Raw genomic sequence first — 15325 nt, 5'->3', positions numbered from 1 at the left:
CAGGGAGATGAGGTCATGGCTGTGGCCAGGGACTCCAAAGGAGATATTCTTCACTTGAGGCATGGTGGAGCTGTGGAGGTTCATGCCAAAGGGTGTTTTGAGCACGAGCCTTGTACAAGTGCTGGGGAAGACAGAGCAAGTACTAAGTGAGGAGTTGTTTGAGAAATAGTGAGCAGAGAAATGACCGCAGGCTCACGGAGTCCTTGGAGTTAGAAATAGTGAGAGACTGGAGAGCATCAGGGCAGGAGGTCATGCATGTCTGCCTTGTTGTTACTCTTTGGTATCTGTAGGTATTGCTGGCTCTTTGTCTCCAGCTGGGCTTCAGGTGGAAGAAGGGCTGTTCCTCCATTCTCCAGTGCGTGGAGGGGCTTGCTCTCTGCCCGCTCCTGCTTGCAGGCAGGAGCAGAAGATCTTAACACACCACTCCAAAACTCCATGTTTTAGAGCTTGTGTGCTGGAGGGCACGTCCAGCCTCCCATGACTGCCTGTCAAGGAATATTTTCTTGCCCTGCCTGAACTATTCCTGTGGTTCTGGTCCCAGTCTACTGCCCTGTTTCCACCTACATCTTCGGCATAAGTAGGAGACCTGCAGCTCTGGGAAACACAGAAGGGGTGAGAGGGCGTATTGCACCTTGTTCTGCATGCCTCTCCTCTATTTAGATTTCCCTTCCTCCTTTCCTAGAGAGAATATCAAGGAGCAGAAAAGAAATGCTAGCCTCTGACCTTTTTGGATGGCTTGATGCTCCCTAAACCATACCCCCACCAGATATTCCCCTGGCTTAACTCTGTCCTTGCAGTTTTTAAGGTGAAGCTCCTTGCAGTCGCATTCCTAGTGGGCAGAGTTGACTGCTCCTCCACCTGAGCTCTGGGGCTTCTGGCAGAGCAACGTGTGCACGGTGCCTGGGTCAAGTCCCAGTCCCGTTTTTCCCGACCTCAATGCATGGAACAGCTTGTTCTCTGCTGCCTCTTAACCCTTAAAGCCACTACATCTTGTTCTCCTTTGTTCTGCGCTAGCTGCGCTCGGCAGGGTCAGCTCTGTGCCTCTGTTTAGGAGCAGAGCTTGTGAAGGAGTTAATTGCTGAGTGATAATGGCTCTCCCCAGCTGAAGATCTGCTCCCGTGAGCTCTTTAAGCCCCTGTTTCACGTATCTCCGTGCCAATCAGATTAGCTGGTGCCAGGAAACAGACCACGGCCTGCTTGCTCTTGAATGCACCCTTTTTCCTCCTTACCTGTTTATCCCAGTCAATCCACTTTCCGCTCCGCCTGTGTTTTTTTTTTTTTATTTAGCTTTGTTCCTTCCTTTTCATTTTCACAGCCTTACTCTGGCCCATCTCTTCTCTGCCCGAGGCTGTCTCGCTTAGTTTTGACATCCAGCCTTAACAACCGAGTAAATCCTGTTCCCTGTTGTTGCTGGCTGCTCCCTTTGCGGCGCCGTGTGCCCCGTGCTGCTGCATTGGGCTGTTCTTTTTCTTGATTCCCTCCACAGCGCTGACCCTGTTGTAACTTGGATTCCCTTTAATGTGCAAGAGTGGAGAAATCTCAGTTCAGCGTAGCCGCTGCAGGCACTCATCTTCCCAGTAAGGAAAGGGGAACAGGTTGAGGAGGGGAGCGTGGCCAAGAGCTGCCCAGCTGCTCTCGGTCCTGGGGCTGCCCCGGCTGTCCGTGTGCCCCCAGGAATTGCTCTGCTCTTCTCCCAGCCGACCCTTCCACTTTGCTGATTTCAGCAAGGGCTTCGCTGTCGCAAAAAACCCTCAAAATCCCGTCAGGCTCACCGGACTAAGCATTCCAGCTTAGCCTTGTGTGCCAAAACAGGCCCATCTCCTGCCTCTTGCAAGGCCCCACCTTTATCCTTATTCTAAAAATAAAATGCAAGGACATTCCTTCCTAGTTACTGTTCTGTTATTCTGGCCTCATTAGACGTTCCCATTAGAGAATTTCATTGAACTCCTCTATTAGTGGTGAAAACAAACAAGACCATTGGACTTCCTCTGGAAAAAATGCATCTATATCACAGGGAATTGTGGGGAGCCAAATTTCTGCAGCTGAGTGATAACTGGGGTTGCAGGAACCAGGTCCCCCAAGCTAAATATATTTTGAGCCTTATGTATGTACGTATGTGTAGGGATAATAGCCAGGTGATGGATTGCCAAACTGCATCATAAATTCAGTTTGTTGGACACCTTTGATTACCTCCTCTGCACTCTCCCTGTAATGGTTCTCCTTCAAACATCCTTCTAATGTTCTTAACAGCAGCCAATTAAAACAAAGACTCCACTTGCCATGTATCCCCTCCTCCCTCTGCCATCACCCAAGCTTCTTTCCCTGTAGGGGGAATAAGTGTATTGATGATGGTTCAGAGTGCATACTCAAGATTTGGAGGAATATATCCCTATTTGGATTTTGTCTGCTGCTTTGAAAGTCAGCTCAGACAAACCAACCAAGCAGGGGTGGGTGCTTGTGTGTTTGCATGTGCTGCCCATGAGTGACTAGGGGCTGTGGAGGGTGGTGGCAGGAATGACAGGGCACACGGATGGCATTGCGCATCTGTACATCTGCCCTAGCTAGCTAGAGCCCACCTTCTCAGGCTCCTGGATTTGATAATTTCATGCTGAGTCAGATACTTTCTGGAAGAAAAGCATGCTGTGGGTGTAAAGTGTGAAACTGGAAGTAATTCAGGGTTGCTAAGACTTCCACAAGGAAGAAAAGTTGAAGACTGTCACATTACAGATGCAGGAAGGTAAGGAAAGAACTGACGATCTGAGGACTTCAGTTGGTGTCCGTGACTCAGGCATCTCAGGGAGAACAGAGGATGTTCAGTCCCCGAAAAGCTGATTCATCCACCTGGCGGCAAGATGAAGAGCAATGAGTAACAGATTTTGAGGTGTGTGGAAGGCAAGAGAGGCCAACACACTTAACTCTGAATGGCTGGGGACATGCCTTGAGGGTGACTTTGACTTCCCTTTGCCTTTTTCAGGTCTTAGCTGTCTTGGCTTTTCTCATCTCTAACACCTCTGTGTCCTACCTGAGCACCAGGCAGACAGCCCCTGGCCACTAGCTGAGCTAGTGCCGCTTGGTGCCAAAGTGTGCTCCAAAACTGGCACTTAGATCTTCCAGGTGCCTCTTGGCTTGGCTGTTCCCCGACATTTAGAGCAGCAACGCCTCCCTTCCTTGCTGGGAGGGTGCCTATTGCTGCATAAGCAAGACTGGAGCTGTTGGACATGCCTTTCATCCTGTTGCAGCCTGCTGGATTAATGGGGCAGTTATATGTATGTGTATACATGTTTTCTGCTCCCCCTCCTGTATCCTATTTCATACCATAATGTCTGTGGGCTCTGAGAGATCCATTCATCTAGTACTTACACAGCCTTTAGCGTAGTAGTTTCTTAATGCCTGATTGCCATTGCTGGGTTTTATCTGTCAAAGATGCTCAAAGAAAGGAAAGTAAGGGCCCTTGTTTGCAGAGAGATTGCATGATTTACAGCACCCATGGCTGCAGCGGGGTTTGAGCCCCTGTCTCCAGGGTCTCTGTTTGGCACTTATGGACAAGAGCATCTTTCCTCTCAAAGCAGTGATCTGCAGTGACTACCAGTGTGAATATAATGCCTTTGGGATTTGGGACTAGGCTGCTCTGGATTTTCACTGGCATATGGAAGTGGAAAATACACTCTCAGTTGTTCCTATGTTTGCTTTTCCTGATTTCCTGCATGTTCTAATGTCTTTTTTTTTCTTCTTTTTTTTAATCCTGGAAGAAATTATCCTAAATATATTGGATAATTTTGTTACCAGTCTTTTTGTCTCCTTCTGTCATCACATATTTGATTTGCAACCTGAGGATGGTGTTTGAGATCTGAGTTCAGGAATAAGTCAAGGTTTCTCTTTTCCCAAGTCCTGAATAGTTTCACAAATTGTTCTTCGGTACCTTTGTGCATGATACGCTTTTCCGCATAGCCCAAAAATGACAGGTGTTTTCGTTATTGTGCGTGAGTCCTCATTTGTAACACATTGTGTAGTTCAGATGGACTTGAATGTAGTAGCGTAAAGACTTTGGAGGCCTGCCCTGTGCGAAGGGAAAATTACTGTCTGGCCCAGAGCGGTGGCCTTGTGATGACTGCATTGTGTTCTGGTGTTCTGTGTTTGTACCAAACTGGTTTGCTGCCAAGTTACTTATGGCTTATCCAAGCGCTCAGTACAAAGAATGTTAAAAGAAAAACAGAAATAGTTTTCTGTGAATTCTTCCAGCTGAGAAAGAATTCAAGCCACTGTCCAAATGCTGTCTCCTCTTTCTGCAGGTCTGTGGTCACCACGTAGGGCAGCTACCACAGGGGTGTGTGAACCTGTAGCCTGTATGTAGGAGTGTATAACTGGTTTGAAGAGATGCAGTATAGGAGCTGAATGGAAAATACCTTCCTGTTGGAGAAAATCTGTTTGCTTGAGCAGCAGGCTCTGTGATTCAGAAGTCTGGAGTGGGAAGTTTCCAGGCACAAGTACGTGCACACCTATGAAGCTCCAGACCTGGGTGGGTCTCCTCTGCATATGCAGCAAGTCTGATACCTCCCAAAAGCCCCAGGTCTCCTCTTCAGCACAGTGCATGGCTGAGCTGAGCTCCTATTTCAGTATTTATCCTGCTTAGCAGGGTGCATTGCCTGGCTCGAGGGCTTGGGCCGTGCTCGGAGCTTAAGAAAGGCCCATAGGTCATTCCTGCCAGCAGAATCCTACGAAGGGCGGTTGGGTAAAGGCATTCCTTCCCCTCAGCCATCCCCATCAGCCTGCCCAAATACACATGGACACTTACCTGATTGGCAAGGACCTTGGTGGTTTCTTGAAGACTGAGTAGGATAATCAGATAGATTGCAGGATACATCTGCTTGATCCTATTTCTTATGATTACGTGGTGGGGAACAAGCCTTAATGAGCCATGGCCTTTCCTGTCTCCTCTGTAAATATGTTTGACTCAATTGAGCTCCTTTGTTGAGACAGCCCTCTCTGTGCTTGGAGATGGAAGCATCCACCTCTGAAGCTGACTGTGCTTTGAGCCGGGGTTTGGATTAGCTGACCTCCAGAGATCCCTGCCAGCTTTTTTTTTTCCCCTCTTTTGTGTTTGCAGCTGGTGTAATTGTGGTCCTAACCCCTCCCAAGTGGTGCTGATGCAGAGGGGATTTTAGCACTGCTTCACAGCAGTGCAGTAGCCGTTTCTGCACTGCAGGGGGGATGCTTCTTTTGGGTTAGCCACTCTGCTCTAATGTAGCTCTTTGGTGCTTGGCACTGGGAAGCCACCTTCCTTGGAAGGCTAGAAGGGATTTGCCAGGCACATCCCAATAGAAGACAGCATCCTTCTCTCTGTATCTGTAGTTGGGGCACAGTAGGTGCTATGCTGGACATCCCCAGGAATGCCCATATCCAGAAGCTTTAGCAAGGTTGGTGAGCTTCCGTATGTGCGGCCTTCCCTGCTTAGAAGCAGGAGAATATTTCTTGTGCTGTTCCTTCCATAGAGGTCACAAATTATAACCCACACTCTGCAAAGTCTCTCTAAGCCAGCCGTGTAAGCGAGTGTCGGGGAAGAAGGGCTCCTTCAGTACAGAGATGTGTGGTATTTGCATGCCCAAACATCCACCTTGTGCACGCAGCCACTTCTGTAGTGGGTTTGTGTCCTGCCAGCAAGGCTTTTCCACTGCAGCAGCGCTGGGAGGTTGTTTTATTTGCATGTGTGGCTTCTGGGTTCTGCTGTCCCCGTCTGAACAGGAGGCGCTCCATTCAGGGCCAAGTTGACTCTTTGGCACACAGTGTGATCCCTAGTGATTAATGGCCCCAAAATCTGTGATTAGACATTGAACAGAGACTTTTCATGCATGGTAGAGGAAGCCTGTTCCTTTTCTGAGTAACTAGTAGAACAAAAGAAGGTTTCTTTTCTTCTAGCTGAAAAGGTCTACCTTAAATTAAGTAAACTGTTCCCTGAGGGAGAAAGTGTCCAGGTACATAATGTTCACAAAGGAAATATTCAAAGTGTCTACCACGTCCCTAAAGTGTTTGCTTTAAAGTATGAAGGCCAGAGTGGAGAAACAGAACATTATTTTCTAATTTGAAAGCAAAAATACTTCTTGCAGATGGCAGAAACTAAACTGACCTTCTTTGAGCCTGATACCGCAGTGGATTAAGTGCACGGGCAGGGAGAAGCTATGGAGAAGCCACTCTTTGCAGAGATGGCTCCTGTCCCAAGTGCACAGCCCGTGTGAGCGTGGGGGGTGGGAGCCGGCCCACGTCCGAGGCAGCCCTGCTGCGTGCAAACTGTTGGCGTTGCAGCAGCAGAGGAATTGGTGTCTATAGGAATCCAAGTGCTGCTGGGTTTTATGTGATATAGGGAAAGAGCCTTGATAATTTGGACTTCAGCAGTGGAGAATCCACACCTTGACCTTACAGGAGTTTCTTACATGGTTTCTTTTGCTGTTGCACGGTCTTGCTAGTTCCACTTTTGAACCAGTCCCAAGTGAAGCAGAGCTGCCCTGTGATACGATCATGGCAGCATCTAACTTGCCGTGGGCTTCTGTAAGGCCTAAAATGAGCTGCTTTACTGTAGCCAGCTGAACTAACGTCATCGTATTCATGGGTGGGTCCTAGATGTTTTGGGTGTTTTTTCCTTTCCTCCTCACTGATGGAAAGGTCCCCACAGCTGTAGTTTATCTTTTCTCATACTTTGCGGCCAATAAATGTACCAGTATAACACTCCTCAGTGAAATCTCACCATTGATCATACCTTTTTTTCTTCCTCTGAAGAGCAAGGATGCAGTTCCATGTGTTCTTTTCTACTGCTGTGAAAGTAGAGGAGAAAGAAAGGACTGGGGAAGCTGCTCAGACTCGGTTTTCAATAGGAATGTGAAAATGCTGTTGGATGGGTGGTGGTATTCTAAGGACTTTTGTTTCTCTTTCAGAACAAAACAGTTCAATGTGCTGGTTTCATTGTTCCCATTTTTCTTTGCCATGCAGTGTTTCCAGGAACACGGCATTTATTTGGAAGATTTTTTTTCATAGTGGAAACACCTCAGTGCTATTTGAGAAAGGAGTTCCCCATTCTGGCTTATTGAGGAGGGAGTGGCAGGTGCACCAGGCTCTTCCATACCCATTAAGGCGCAATGAAATGCGGAGGTTACGGAATTGCCTCAAAGGTGCAAGGACTGATCAGTGAGAGTTTCATTTGTGTTGCCAGCCGAATGTAGTGATTTGAGGAAAGGCCATAAAATAAAATAAAAATAGTATCTCTTGGCTCCGACAGTTATCTAGACACTCAGCGAACATTAATAGTTCCAGGGTGGGGTGAAAGTTGTTGTGGAACTAGTGAACGATCTGGGGTGTTTAGAGGGGATCATGGACAGCATCACGTATGCAGGCCACAGCTGGAACATGCCTTCAGGAAATCTCCTGTGTCCCCCCACTGTCCACACTGTCCCTATTCAACTTCAGGTGAAGGGGAGTAGCTGCTTTTCTCACTCACCAGGACCATCAGTTAGGGCAACCACACTTTTGCTCCTCATTTGAGCATTCATGACCCGGAAATCCTTGAGGAACAATAAATAAGGAACCCACCTTGCTGCTTCTACCGAGTCATCTCTTTCTTAAAAAAAAAAAATCTCTTTTAAATAGCATCATTTACACTTGGGAGCTGCTTGAAACCACCCTGTCACATAAATTGCCATCTCTGAACTCAGCTGTCAGGAAGCATCCTCGCGAGTTGACATCCATGGGGGAATGTCAGTGGAAGGGGATCGATTTCATGGAAAGCAGGAGGAATTCAAGCATCAAGTGAAAATGCTTGTCCTTATGTTACCTCGAGTGACGAGAGCATCTCAGCCCCACTGTGTGGGCCCTGGCATGACCTTTGCTCCTCAGACTGGCATTGTTCCCCTGCACTTCAGTAGCTGCAGGGCTAGCTCTGCCATCTGGAGCAAGCCCTGTCCTCCTCCATCTCAGGCTGTCAGAGCCTGGCGCAGCAAGTGGCCCTGGAGCAGGGGTACCAGGGATATTATAGTTTCCCTGCAGGGATAAAGGCCACAGGCTTTTCTCTCTGCTCCGCTGCTTTCTCCAGTTTTGCTGCTGCTGCCATTGAAACAAGATTGACCCATCTGGTAGCAGAGGAGATGAGCTCTGCCAGAAGGATCTGGCTTGCTGGGAAGGGTTCAAAAGGCAGCACCTACCCTTTGTTTTATTTCCTGCGTGCTAACAAAGCCAGTGTTTTCTGGAGCTACTTTTTATCCTTGTGTGTTGATTTTGGCATGGATGCTTTTATTCCTCCCATTTGAAATAAGCAGGAGAGCAAAGTGAATAAAATGCCAGTTCCCTCCCCCCTAAATAGGTAATACAAGGGAATTGTAAGGATGCATGGTGTTAAAACAGTTACAGTTTTTTGTTGCCAGGAGCACAAAGAACTGAAGCTTTGTAGTGTCAGTGGTGGGTTCCTGTCTGATGTCTCTTATCCTGGGCGGCGTGTGTGGGAACGTTTCTGCAGCAGTGTACAGTTCTTGGTGTGATGTCAGCCCTGCGTGCACGTGTTTTTGGCTTTCCCTGTGGCTACATGAAGAGAGAATTTGCAGCAATCCAAACATTGACAGAACTGTATTTGTTGACTTGCAGAAAAGCCGAACTCATGCTCCTCTGGGCTGTGACATGTAAGCCGAAACACCGTGACTGCTGCCTGTGCTTGCTGGCCTCCAAGCTCTGATAAACCTTTGAAGCAGGTTCATTTATTTAGGCCCTGATTCAGCAAAGCACTTAAGTACATACTTCAGGTTTTCTTCTTTCCAGTAAGATTGTCGGCATGCTCAAAGTTAAGCATGTGCTTAAGTGCTCTCCTGAGTGCAGAGCAAACAAGTGGTGGGGCAGTGCATGCTGCTGCTGTGATCTGCTGGTTCACACACAGGCTGCAGAATGAAGGCCCCCAGTATTGGTAATATTTTCATTAATTTGGCTCCCTCCAGTACAGGAGCCCCAGTCCCAGGATCTGAGATGATAGTCTGTCCTTCTGTGGAAGGTCTGGTTGTTTCCATAGCACAGAATATTCCTTATGTCTTGCTGTGCACGTTAAATAAACCAGTGTGCCCTTCTGCAGTGTGTGGGGCAATGGGCTGTTTCTATCAGCAGGACATTGGCAACTATTTCCTTAGAGTTTTCTGGATATTTTCTTTCCCCTTCAGGAGCTGTAAAAAAATATATCAACAATTTATGTGTATCTGAATGTCTTAGTATTTGTAGTTCGGTGTTTTGTAGTATTCATTTGACTTATCCTCCATTAACATTATTCCCTTCATCTTGAAGAGCAACCAGCGTAGTGCAGGCGTGTGTGTCTGTGTGCACTACTGAGCTACATGCTTGAAAGCAGGATGAAAATTTCATTTGTCGCATTCTTCAGGATTTCTCAGGGTAGAAGGGCTGGGAAGTGGCGGATATTACTACACTGTTTGTAACTGTGTGAAGTTCAAGCCTGCCACATTCAGACTGTAATAGGCCGTTGCTTCCCTGGGAGTTTGAAGCTATGGAATAGGCACTTAATCCACAAGATGGTTGTGTTTCAGGCTGCTCAGAGCAGCTTCTGAGAGAGCATTCTTTCTAATCCCCACCCATATCTGACCTGTTCTAGCTCGTTTTTAAGAGCTGCACCCAGCCAGTCCCTAGCTCCCTGCAAAAGGTTTCCACACATCTTTTCCTGCTGGCTGAGCTTATTTGGACAGGGAGCCCGCACATAAATGAATGGAATTCCTGTATAAATTTGCCCCATTTGCAAAACTGGAATTGATTTGGAGTATCTCTGTTCCATACAGAACCCAGAAGACATGAGCATGGCTAGATGTGCTTATTTCCCTTCCCTTTGAAGTTTAAAACATGCTTAGCAAATCTGTTGTTTGCAGTCTGTTCCCCACCTGATGTGCAGAAATGGAAAGGTCCTTCCAGAAGCATGGGTCCGACTAACCTTTGTGCTGATGCTGCAAACTGGAATACCAGGATCTGGGAAGTTTTTGTTGTGAACTTGACTCTGAATAGCTTAGAAGATACTTGCAATGTAGGTTTAATGATTTTATTTTTTTTTTTTAATGTGAAATAATTTGATCTGTGAATCAAGCAGCCTCTGTGCCCAACCCCCTGCTGCTGCTGACAGCCTCTTCCCACACTTCTTCTTTGGTAGCATTGTTTGACTGTTCCAGCTCCAGTAGGTTTCAGTTACTGATCAGTGTAATTGCAATAACACACCAATAATAGAAGAGGAATTTAAGCTTCCTTTTCTTGTAGTTGAAGGCTCTTCTCCCGCAAGAGCTTGAAGTCTTAATAGCAGTCACACGAGCAACATCCCGCGCCTGTCAAGTGTTTGCAAAACTGGGCGGTCGTGCTTTACGAAGATAAAGGGCTGGATTTTGGGCACTTGGAAACAGCCCAATCCTATCAAGCGGCACTGGTGCAGCTCATATTAGAATGAGAAACTCTAGGGACGGCTTAACATTTTCGTGGATGCCAAGGAAGCCTTGAATAGGAATGCACTGGAAGTTTTTTTTGTTGTATAATGCGAGTCGCTGGAGTCCGAGTAATTCGTGTTGCGTTTAGTCTAGCGGAAAACAACAACTGTGAGCAATGAGTTAATTTTTTCCGTGTGTGTGGCTTATGTTTCCCTGTCGGTTTTGGAGGCTCTGAATCCATAGAGGAGCGGCTGTGAGGCAGTCATTTGTCTTCATACGCCAGCGCTGGGCTCAATAAAACACCTGAAAAGCGCTTTGCGCTTTTCAGGTGTTTTATTGAGCCCAGCGCTGGCTACAGCCTAGAGTGACATATGAACCCTGGAGCTGAGCTAACGTTTCCTACAGAAAAAGGGAGGGGGGTGTTAATTTAAAAAAAAAAAAAGCCTAAAAGAAGCAAAAATCTCTCCCCAATCTGGGAATGGTGGGTGGCTTAGGGGGTGCAGCCCATCGTGGGGCCGTGGGGCGCTGTGCCCAGGGCGGCTGCGACTGGGGGGGGACCAGGCAGCTCATTCTTGTTTCTCTTCTCCCCACAGGTTGCTGAAAAGTGCCTTTCCTGAAGCCGCCGCCGCTCGGATTTGTGTCTAGGGCCGCCTCTCTGCCCCTCTCTTTTCGGTCCTTGTGATCCGTGCCCTGACGGCAGCTCCTCCAGCCTTGCCCTCCATTCGGTTTTTGCTCCCCATTTACACGCGGTTTGCTCAGCCGTTTCATTTTTACTGGGTTTTTTTTTTTTTCCTTCCCCGAGTATGTAGCAAATATTTAAAAGACAAGAAAGAAAGGAAGAAAAAAAAAAAGACAAAACAAAAAACCCGACGTCTTTTTGCTCGTTTTGATGCTCACGAACCGTAATTTTTAGAAGCAAGAAATAGAAGGAAAAAAAAAAGCGAACCCGAAGTTTTCTCCCCAAGGACCGAGACCATTCCACAAACTGAAGTGCTGCCAGCAGCATATGCTTTTTGCAAGAATAATTGAAACCATTAACTGGAGAGCACAGAATTCTTTTGAAAGTCTGCCAGTTATTTGCAAGTAACCTCGGCAGTGGCACAAAATATAACACTTATATTTTAACTTCTACAATTGCACTTTTAGGAGCTGGCCTCTAATTTGATTTTCAGTTGTTCTGATAAGATTTCTATTTTATGATTGGCTTTATGTTTAATTCTTGTTTAAACAAACACGATTTGACTTAAATGAAAACCTAAGTGCTGAATAGGAGTTCTACCAAAGCAACAAGTTAGTTATTTCTTCACGTTTAACTTGAATTCACTTTTTTACCCTTTTTTTAAAAAAAAAAAGAAGAAAAAAAAGATCAGCAGTAAATATTGCCCTGAAGAAGGGTGCGATTGCTTGCATTTTAATTTTTGTTTTTTAATATGGCTGTAAACGTTTCCCTGGTTCGTGATACAAAATGGCTGACGTTAGAAGTGTGTCGAGAGTTTCAGAGAGGTACTTGTTCTCGGTCTGATGCAGAGTGCAAGTTCGCCCATCCGTCACGGAGTTGCCATGTGGAAAATGGTCGAGTTATTGCCTGCTTTGACTCCCTAAAGGTGAGGACTTTTTTAACGTGCATTACTTAACCTCCCTTGCTTTTCCTTCTCTTCTGAATGGCTCGGTCTGCTGAGGTGTGGGATGTGCAGAACAACTGTTTATTGCTCTGTTTCTGCAGGGAGGATGCTGCTGGCGCAGGATGTAGCTCCTGAAATCTAGGCTGGGTCTGACATCAAGTCCAATTGCCTGGAGTGCCAGGCATCACAGAGGGAGAAAGGATATTGTCCAGTGTTTTCCGATGGTAGCTCGGGTCTGATATAGCTTTCCTCAAAATGGAGAATGCACATTGTGGGCAGCAAATGAAACTGAAATGAGAAAAGTAGAGAACTGAAACCCACTGCTTTAATTCATGTCCAGAGCACATTGGCTGCACGTTGAGTGCAGGGATCCAAAATGTGCTTTTAATGAGCAGAAATGAAAGCAGCATTTTAAGATAATGAATCAGCTTTATGTGTATTTCCTGGAGACAGAGTAGCAGATGCACTCTAATGCCGTTCTGTAGATGAGAAGCAGCCAAAATATTTGAAGACCAGCGCTCCCTGACAAATCAGCATTGGGAAAATGCTTTCTGCAAGGCACATGCAAACACGATGGCTCTGCTAGGCCTGTCTGAGTTACAGATGAGCCTTTTCGCTAGTGCTTATCTTTGCAGAGTCAATTTTGCAGGTGATAAATGGCTCTTTGGCTTCTTGTCACTGTTGGAGCTGCCGGGGTGTGTCAAAATTTACCAAATATCCAGGGTCTGAGTTAGGGTGGGATATGGGGGTTTGCGCAAGGGGAGATGGCCATCTCTGTTCGGGGTCTCTTCACCATGGTTCTCAGGAAAGGGCCATCTACGTTTTTTCTTATTCACAAAAGTGTGGCTCCTCAAAGGTATTTTAAATAGGATGGTAAAGCCCCTGAGACAATGTGGATAACTGATTGCTTTTGAGAACTCTTTGACATTATGTTTAATATTTTGATCAGAGTAATTAACCTGTTTGAGTTTCTAGAAGGAATCTGGCAAATTTAAAAAGCTTAAGTTTTCCCTTGGACTTCAACTGTTGCTTGAGAATATTTCAGCTTATTTTTATGAGCATAATGAGTAACAGAACTAGTGGAACTATGTATGCACAGGTTCAGACTGGGGCTGGATCTGATCTAACAGTAGTTTACTCATTTTATTATGTGGCTTTTTCGTATTTTCACTTCTGTTTTACCAAGAAGTTCAAGCTTCTTATTTGCATTTGCTTTTGCTCTTTTTTAATCTGATTATGTGCCATGACTCTTAGTTATACAGTGACTTTCAAATGTTAATTTACATTGCTGGTTTGCTGACAGCAAGAGACAAAAATATTTTTATCATGGGGGGGGAAAAAGTCATGTTCTTTATGCCCTTCAAACTTTTGAATTGTAGCCAGTGGCAGCACAGATAATTTGAATGAAGAGATTAGATTAATATGTTTACATTTTACAGCATTTATTTGTGAACTGAAAGGAGTGATATCATGCCATGTTAGTACTATGCCCCTTGCAGACCTTGCTTGATGTTTGCAGCGTCCTGGGGAGGTATCGCCTGTAGAACCACCCATTTGGTTTGGCTCTGAGCTGCGCTATAGTCCGGTGTCACCTGGCGGGTGACACTTCCCTGCATGTGGTGGTTGGGCTGCAGAATCTGCCGCATGCCCAGCCTCTCTTTGTTGGCTCTTCTCTGCACAGCCAGGACTGAGATGTGTCGGAGCAAATGTGTGGGCTGCTGGGGTTCAAATCCCACCCACTGGCAGGAGCAAACCCTTCTTCCACTTCAGCAGTGGGGAGTGGCGAGGGGAACACCATGTTGAGAAAACAAAAAATGCAAAGGAGCCTGTGTAACTGGCTGTTAAATAATGTTGTTGCAGTTTCCTTTTGAGACAGTAGCATATGCCCAGTGTGTGCTAGTTAAGTGGCCTGAATTTCCCAGGGAACAGGTTTTCCAGGTTTAGGAAAGCCTCGTGGAGGGCTGACAGCTCTGCCTTTGGGAAGTACACTGGGAGGAGAGGTCAGACTGTGCAGAGCACTTGGTCAAGTGTTGACGATGGGGCTGTTCCTGCACTGTACTTCTAAAGCAAGAAGTATATCTCGGATTGTCTCCTTCCTCCAGCCCCATGGCTCCAGTGACTCTCCCTGGGCAGAGCCCTGATTCTGCTGTGCCATGGAGAGGTGCAGTCCCCAGTGCCACAGCCTCTGTGCGCGCATATATATGTGTGTGTGTGTTTCCCAATGGAGATAACAGTCCTGGTGACTCAACTCTCAAACAATCGTCTTTCTGTTCTTGGGCTGCAGCTGGGCTTGCAAAGCCCTGTTTGCAGTTGTATCAGTGGGCTTGTTGTGGTTGTAACGGTGGCTTGCCTAACTGGTGACGAGAGAGGTGGTAAATTCTCAGACCTATTACGAAGGGGCTTTTCATGCCCATCCCGTGGATGTCTTTGTGGGCTCTGCCACCGTTTCCCTCCGACAGCTGTTGAACACTGACCCCCTCTCCTGAGGAGGGCTCATAGCTGCTTACTGCTCTTTTCATCTTTTCACGCCCTGCATTAGCAGAACATCTGCTTTGCTTTATTGGAGACAGGATATAGGATGCTTGCAGCTCATAAGTTTTCCCGTTGTCTTGCAGTCACCCAGGCCTTTGTTCAGAGGTTGCTTATCTGCATCCATTGTGTAGTGCTGCTGCTTGTGTTTTTCTCACAGACCTCTTAAGCCTGAACAATGCCTTCATACAGGAACTTCTGATAACCCAAAGTACAATGGTTTCACCTCGCTGGTCAGGTCACGCACACAGCATCTATATGCTTCTGCATTTCTTTTTTCTTCTCTTTTCTTTTTTCCCTCTCCTAAATCTCATATAGCGGTTCTGCCTCTCTTGCAGTGCTAGAAGTAATGCTTCCAGCAACAGTCAGGCTGCTTCAGTGTGGGTTCCTTTAATGGGTGAATATGTGCTGCCTGTAAGCTTGTGAAGAACACGCAGGATTCCTAAAGGTAGTGAGGGGCTTCACTGATGCTTGGATGGGGTTCACCAGGGCACATGTGGTTGATGCAATGCTTTGACCATGAAATACTGAATCTTGGTTAGGTTGCAAGTGCAGGGCTGGATTCTTGCTGTCCTGAGCCGTGGTTCTTCGAAGGGTGAGTTTGCGCGTTTATAGGCAGCAGAAGGAACCTTTCTCAAGCAGATTGATATGAAACTTAAAAATAGTTCCTTGTGAGAAGCTGTTCACAGATCTGAATCTGATGCCAAGAAAGCTCTCACTCTGTACTCGTGCTTTCCTTCTCGT

At 46.5% G+C, this 15325-nt stretch overlaps 1 protein-coding gene across 9 annotated transcripts in view; it reads left to right on the top strand.

Annotated features, from left to right (window-relative positions):
• Nucleotides 1-15325, top strand: part of MBNL3 (muscleblind like splicing regulator 3) — an 89211-nt gene that overhangs the window by 18801 nt on the left and 55085 nt on the right. For all 9 annotated transcript variants that reach the window (XR_011338371.1, XR_011338370.1, XR_011338369.1 and 6 more), the window contains exon 2: nucleotides 11024-12034. Coding sequence is in view for 5 of the 9 variants with exons in the window: in XM_069867633.1 (XP_069723734.1) it covers nucleotides 11861-12034 (174 nt within the window). In the remaining 4 variants the exon portion in view is untranslated. The remainder of the gene's footprint in view (nucleotides 1-11023; nucleotides 12035-15325) is intronic.

The sequence above is a fragment of the Phaenicophaeus curvirostris genome, chromosome 13 (genome assembly GCF_032191515.1).
Source record: "Phaenicophaeus curvirostris isolate KB17595 chromosome 13, BPBGC_Pcur_1.0, whole genome shotgun sequence".
In the NCBI taxonomy this organism is placed as follows: Eukaryota; Metazoa; Chordata; class Aves; order Cuculiformes; family Cuculidae; genus Phaenicophaeus; species Phaenicophaeus curvirostris.
The sequence above is the reverse complement of the archived record's forward strand: the minus strand, read 5'-3'. Positions and strand labels throughout refer to the sequence as shown.